Source organism: Lathyrus oleraceus, chromosome 7 (assembly GCF_024323335.1).
Source record: "Lathyrus oleraceus cultivar Zhongwan6 chromosome 7, CAAS_Psat_ZW6_1.0, whole genome shotgun sequence".
NCBI classification, from domain to species: domain Eukaryota; kingdom Viridiplantae; phylum Streptophyta; class Magnoliopsida; order Fabales; family Fabaceae; genus Lathyrus; species Lathyrus oleraceus.
The window spans coordinates 514,038,353-514,045,336 of record NC_066585.1 but is presented as its reverse complement, the minus strand read 5'-3'; the positions used below and the strand labels follow the sequence as shown (position 1 = coordinate 514,045,336).

The 6,984-nt window shown below is 31.6% G+C and overlaps 1 protein-coding gene across 1 annotated transcript; it reads right to left on the bottom strand.

Moving 5' to 3' along the window:
• Positions 1–1,274: 1,274 nt before the first annotated feature.
• LOC127105002 (zinc finger protein ZAT4-like) lies at positions 1,275–2,990 on the bottom strand. Its single transcript, XM_051042153.1, has one exon. The coding sequence runs from the start codon at positions 2,849–2,851 to the stop codon at positions 1,316–1,318; it is 1,536 nt and encodes a 511-aa protein (XP_050898110.1). The 5' UTR covers positions 2,852–2,990; the 3' UTR covers positions 1,275–1,315.
• Positions 2,991–6,984: the final 3,994 nt, after the last annotated feature.

The window sequence follows — 6,984 nt, the reverse complement described above, 5'->3', positions numbered from 1 at the left end:
TCAAATTCATTTAAGTTGAATTTGAAGTTAATTTGAATTTCATTTAATTCTGAATGTGTGTATAAGTAGAAGATGAGTTTTCAGTTTGTTAGAATTTTCAAGTGTAATGGAATTTTTTTCATTCAATAGAAGTTAGTTACAATTTTCACTCTTCTCTCTTTTCGATCTTCATTTTCTTTCTCTTGTACACCAACCCTACATACTCAATTCTTCGGTTTTGTCTTGGGTTCTGAAGACTATTTTGATGATTTGGGAGGGAATGATGAAAATTCAGAAATGAAGCAGTCAAAAATTAACGTTCAATGTAAACAAAATTGGTTTTAATAAAAAAATAGAAAATAATTTTGTGACCTAGGTTTGATTCTAGCTAGAGATATAAATAAAAATTATATTATAATGGTTCTAACCCGACGCTAATAAAAGTTTTTTTCCTATATTTTTGAGTCGTTATATTAAATATAAAAAGAAGTATTTACGAAATATAAAATTCATTGCCAGTTACTTCCTACGAGATTTTTTTTTATCTCCAACAAATTAGACATTATACAAATGTTGTAGTGTAACAATCGTGATGAACTTCTCAAAACTGTCGTTGGCATTGTTTTACATGACACAAATTTAATTTTAACTATCGTAGTTAACAATTATATTTAGACAACCGTTGGAAATAATTTAATCACGCTATATATTAAAAAAAGGTAACCCCCTCATAAGATTTATATTTGCTGTAATAAAAAAGCCTGCATTCATGCATCAAACTTATTTGATCATTCCATTAAGATTGAATGTTTTTTATTTAAAACAAATAATTTTGAGAAAATTAAATGTATTTTTCGTGAATCATGCAATTAAGATTAAACAACTAATATCATCTTAACAGCATGAATGCGTGAAAACTACAATTATACGAGATTCAAATTCCCCCTTATGCTACATTAAACTCTCCTCCCTATGTGCCCTTTTAAGTAATTAGATATGGAAAATAATAATGCTCTTCTTCTCCATAAAAAAGAAGCATCCTCCTCTAAAATGTAACAAACTAGAACAAAATTAACAAAGAATAAGTGCAAGAAAACCTTTAATTTATTCATAATATAATTTTATATTATAGAATGTACAAAAGGATTAAAAAATTGAGGTATGATGAAGATAAGCACCTTGAGAGTTATGATCATGTCTCTATACATACTTACACTTTCTTAGTTTAGGGTGTAAAAAATACTAAACAAAGATAAAACTCAAAATTGTGATCCAAATTCACCTCATAGTGCTACTATAAAAGAAAAAGAAAGATCAAAATTCGAAGATATTATAATTACGTATCATTTCTCACATCGGTTGTTGCACCAATTCCAACCTGCAACCATGGTGAAGAACTTCCACCAATATTGATTACATCTTTTAGTTCACTTAATTTTGCCAACTTAACCTTACTATCATCTTCATTATTAGTATTACTATTATCAATATTTTGTATCAAAGAATTAAGGTTGTTGTTGTTTTTGTTGTTTTCATCATGAGTGTCATTAGTATGATCAACTTGGTTATTATTTTGATTTTGTTGAATCATACATTGGCTACTATTATCCTCTTTAATAGTATTATCCTTTATTGCACTTGCACTAGGGTTTGCTGTTGAACCCCATGATTGCATATAAATTTGTGTATTGGTAGGTGCTGGAAGATTAAGATCAAGTTTAAGATCAATTGGTTCAGAAGAATTATCAAACTTAGGTATTTGTTCCAAATGGTCTTGAAATTGTTGAAACCTTGCCAATGTTGATGTCTCAGGTGCATTTGATGTAATCCAATGACATCTTTTGTGACCTCCTAATGCTTGTCCAGAAGAGAAACTCCTATGACAAATTGAGCATTCATGAACTTTTGATTTTCTCTTGGAAGAAGAAGGCATCAATGTAGGGTTACTAGAGGTTCCTTGATCATATTGTAGAGTTGAGATTGATTTTGTAGGGAAGAACTCATCATGTGTCATAACATCTTCCTCAGTTATGGTTTCATCAAGGTTTTGATCAAGTCTTGCAGCAAAACATCCTTTAACCTTTTTGTGACTTGCTCTATGGCCACCTAAAGCTTGATGTGAGTTGAAGACTTTTTTGCATGCTTTGCATTCAAATAAACCTTTTGCAACACCTTTGGCTTTGTTGTTGTTGTTATTGTTAACGTTAATGTTGTTGCTTTCATAAGGGATTCTATAAGACAATGGTGCAATGAAATTCATAGGGTTTCTTCTTTCTTCATCTCTACAAGCTGAGGCACATGATTCTTCCGGTTCCGCCTCGAGAGGTTTAACAATAGCATTTGATAACATCATTAAACAATTTGCTAGGTCTTCTTCTTCGGTTGAAGGACAAATATCATTATTATTGTAACTACCTACTTTAGTTCGCATTGACCTTTTTCTTTTGGACCAACCACATCCTCTTCTCCCATCGGGGCCATCGCCGTCGCCATCGTCGGGCATGGCGTTTGATTCAGGAGAGGATTCAGGAGACTCTTCGTCGGCTTCATCCGAGTTGCATTTTCCGTGCTCGAGAAAAGCTTTCCAAGAGAAAAATTCTTTGCCACAATGCTCACATACCCTACAACTTTTTTGCTTATTAGGATTTGTTCTAAGAGAATACATGCGTTTGTTACTTGTTTGAGGAACAATATTATTGACATTGCCACCTTCCCAATCGCTCGCCGGATCATCGTCGTCCATTTGACCACTTTCGTCGCCTATCCCGTGAGCTCTCATATGTCCTCCCAATGCTCTTCCACATCCAAAGCCTTTTTTGCAAATTTTACAAAAGTGTTTGAAGCTTGATTGTTGATCCAGAATCAAAGCCATACAAATTTAAGAACAATAAGTATGTTGAGTGGTGTAAAAAAAATGAACAAAAGAAAAAGAAAAATAAAAAGAAAAGAGGGAGAGGAGACAAAGAAACACATAGAGATGTAAGGTGGGGACAGTGAGTTCAAGAAAGAAAGGGTGGAGTTGGTTCTTGTAGTGATAGTTGAGTTCTAGGGTTTGCATGATGATGAAATAAAGGAATAGTAGTCCTAGTTTTTAGTTAGAGTATTGGTTAACATCAAGAGAGAATGCGATAGTAAGATATAGTGACAAGTGTAAGGATAGACTTATTCTAGTGTCTTTTCTTGTTTAAGATTAACAAAGTTGTGTGTTAAAAAAATACTAAAAAATTAATGTTTTTATCTTTTTTTTGTTTTTGTTTTTTTTTGTTATAGTAAAATTAGGAGTGGAAAGTGATTGGTTCTAACTACCGTATCTATTCATATCACTTCAATTCTAAAGCAAGAAAACTAACCTATGTTTCTCCTTTCCTGTCGGTTGGTAATGTTTCTTTCCACCCAATTTACATCATTTTTCTTGTTTATAGTCATTACAACATGTGATCAATAAATTTTGGTCCTCCTTAAAGAAAAGAATAACTCTTTGGTCCATACTTTTTTTACTTGGTTTTTAACTTTTAATCATCAATCATTTTCATATATAAATTTAATAGATTTTTGACACTAACACTAAATTGATAATCATAATTTTTTCTTACTTAAATGCACGTTCGAATTTGCGATATCTTATTTATTCACTTTAAAAATATAAAATTACAACTACTAAATTATTAGAAAAAATAAAAAATATTATATATAATTTATTTTATCAATTTTGTTGATTTTAATATTTTTCGAGATTATAAATTGTGTACATAGAAAAAATGTTATTTATATATTTTTTATTTTATTTTGTATATATAAAAAAGTATATACTTTTGAGTTTGATGAGATATTGATTACTTTTTAGATAAAATTAATTATTTTTTTAAATTAATTTATTAATATAAATTAATATTAAAAAATCACATAATATAAAATAGTTGAATTACTAATTTTGATATTTCAAGTATAACTACATACTGTAATAACAAATTGTATACTATGTTTAGTGATCTAGTGTTACAACTACTACTGTGATAACAAATTGGATACTATGTTTAGTCATAAGTCAACATTACACTATATTTATATATCAAGTGTAAGTACTGTACGGTAATAATAAATTGTATTCTATGTTTAGTGATCAAGTGTAACAAGTACGGTAATAACAAATTGGATACTATATTTAGTGAAAATCTAAGTATAAGTCAACACCACACTATATTTATATATCAAATAGAAAGTAAAGATAATAATGCTAGTGAAAATTGCCTTAACACTTGGATCTACAGTGACTAGTGAGTGTTCAGTTAAAGTTGATTTGAGTTAGACAATATATATACAATTCTATTTTCAATTTTTCATTTAATTTCCATAAAAATACAGTCTCTTTTACTAACGGTTGAAGTTTTCTTATATATATAATGACATAACTATGTTATAAAGATTTAAAATAAAAATTATAAATAATAGTTGGTGAAAGCAAAATATTAATTAACAAAAGGATAAGTATAATCATTAAAAAAAAGTAAGTATATTTATAAGTTAAGGTGTGGATTCAAACCGGGAAGTAGGGTGGAAATTGAAGGTGTGAAAAATAAAAGAAAGAGGATTTGAATTGGATTTTAAAAAAAAAGAATTTACCAATTCAAAAACTCCACATAATTAAAAGAACATAGAGAGAAAGACACAAGGATTTTTATCCTGGTTCGCTTGAAATCAAAGTTACTTCAGTCTATCCATCAAGGTGATTTCGCCTTATACGCAAGGATTTAATCCACTATAATCAAACAAATTACAGAAATCACAAAGAACAACATTCTTTGTCTTCTCAAGGATCCTACTATAACGTAGTCTCCTTAAGGAAATTACAAAGAACAACTTTCTTTGTCTTCTCAAGGATCCCACTATAACCTAGACTCCTTAAGGAAATCAAACAAACAAGTTTGAATACAACTTTTTGTGTTACAAGATGCTTCTATACAAGCAGATTTTACACAAATGAAATACGATTACTTAAAGAAAAGTATGCACAAAGTTAAGAGCTTTTCACGTAGAACACATTATTGTAACTTGTGATAGCAATTTTCCTCAAGTCTCCAGGTCCTAATTATATAGCATAAGAAAGATATCGTTGGAGGACAATTCAGGGATACCAAAAGAGTAGTTGTCAAATAACAGATTAATGACAGATGTGTAGAATAGTACTGCCCTTCGCCCATGTTTTCAAGAGTGGAAGGAATATTTTCAAATTGTATCATGTCCAATTTGATCATATGTCCAATTTGATCTTATCTTCAAATTCATTGGTTTCTGATGAATAGTTGGTAAAGCATGAAAAGAAGAAACACAAAGTTGAAATCGTAATCTTCAGAATCTTCAGTCAAAACCTTGACCACGCTAGCGTCTGGCTTGTGATCTTCAAAGTCATCAGCTAAGTAAGAAAACTTCATAATCTTCAATCAAAACTTTAACAGTGTCAGCGTCTGGCTTGAGATCTTCAGAGTCTTTAGCTAAGTAAAAAAACGTCAAAGGCTTACCAATTAACCTTCCCAATTAACCTTTTTGCAGAACCAAAATGATCTTCTATCAGAATCTGGCTTGTCTTCAGAAGTTGCTTGAACTTATCCAGAACACTGGTTGTCAAAGTCAACACTTTGATTAGCCTCACTTCAGAAGCTTGGTTGAACTCTTTTTGAAAGAGCTTCAGAGCCTGGTTCTTTTTGAAAGAGGTGCAGAACCTAGTTAACATCTTAAAACATGGTTGAATCAATTCTGGTTAACATGGAATTCACAATTCCTCAGAACTTAATTCCTGATAATGTCTGGATGGAAGTCTTTCTCAAACGATGAAGTTAAAACTTCAGATTCAGAGAGTAAACCATTTCTTCAGAAATTGGTAACTTAAGTTCTGATCTGAAAAACTTCAATGGCTTCTGATGTTCTTGACTTTCCCTGAAAAACAACTAAAAAATTATTCTTTAAAGTAGTTGTTAGGATATTGTCAGAAGGAACAACAGAAACAGAAACACTTAGACAAAATAATCACAAAAGTGCATAAACTATTTTGAAAACTAAGGATTAAGGTTCTATTGGTGGAGGAGGAGGCGAAATTCTAGAGAGAATCATTTCAAACAGAAGATTTTGCTTATCCAAGTGTTGTCTGATTAGAGGACTTTCTTGCTTCATCTCAGCAAGAGTCTTCATAATCACTTCTGGAATTATCCTAAAAGAAGTTCCAACAGCATTTTGATTCTTAGAAACAACAATTTGTTGTTCTGCCTCACAGTCTTGAGCTTACTGTTGATCTTAAAAAATAACTTGCTTGTCTTGGTCCAGCTGAGCAGAAACATTTTCCATGACAACATCTGAATGTCCAGAAGCTTCCTCAGTCTCCTTTGCTTCTCTCTCAATTTTAAGAGCAGAAAGACATAATGGAGCATGATGTAACTGTAAGGATTCCATTGCAAGTACAAACCTTAAACAAAAATTCCTTTTAGAAACTTTTCATCCAAAGTTCTTCAGCTTCAAAATTTTGGAATTAACCCATCTCTGAAAGGCTTCCCATACCGCATCACTTTCTTCTGGATTAGTGGAGAGAACACTCGTCCATATAGCAGCATGAAGGAACCTTTCTGAATCTGATTTTAGAATCTGACTAACATTAGGTTCTTTAGGTTTTGGTTGGCCAGGATATCTGATAGAAACATCAGTTATTGTGGAGTGAAGGTCAGGGACATAAACACTGGGAACAACAAGAGAGGGAAAGTTTGAGTATTGTTCATTATCAGAATCAAACACAACGTGATCTGGTTCAAAGTTGAACAAGCCTTTGGGAGTGCCCTCAGAGTCTTGGTCACCAGAACCTCTCGAAGGAGATTTTTTGGGTGGATCATTTGGATTATTTGGTAGGGGAGCAGAAACATCTTGAGATGGTGGTGGAATAGGTGATGGTAGAATTTATGGATGAGGTGGTGTTTGTGGCTTCTGTTTTGATGTAACTGTAACTGAATTTCAGAAACTATAGGA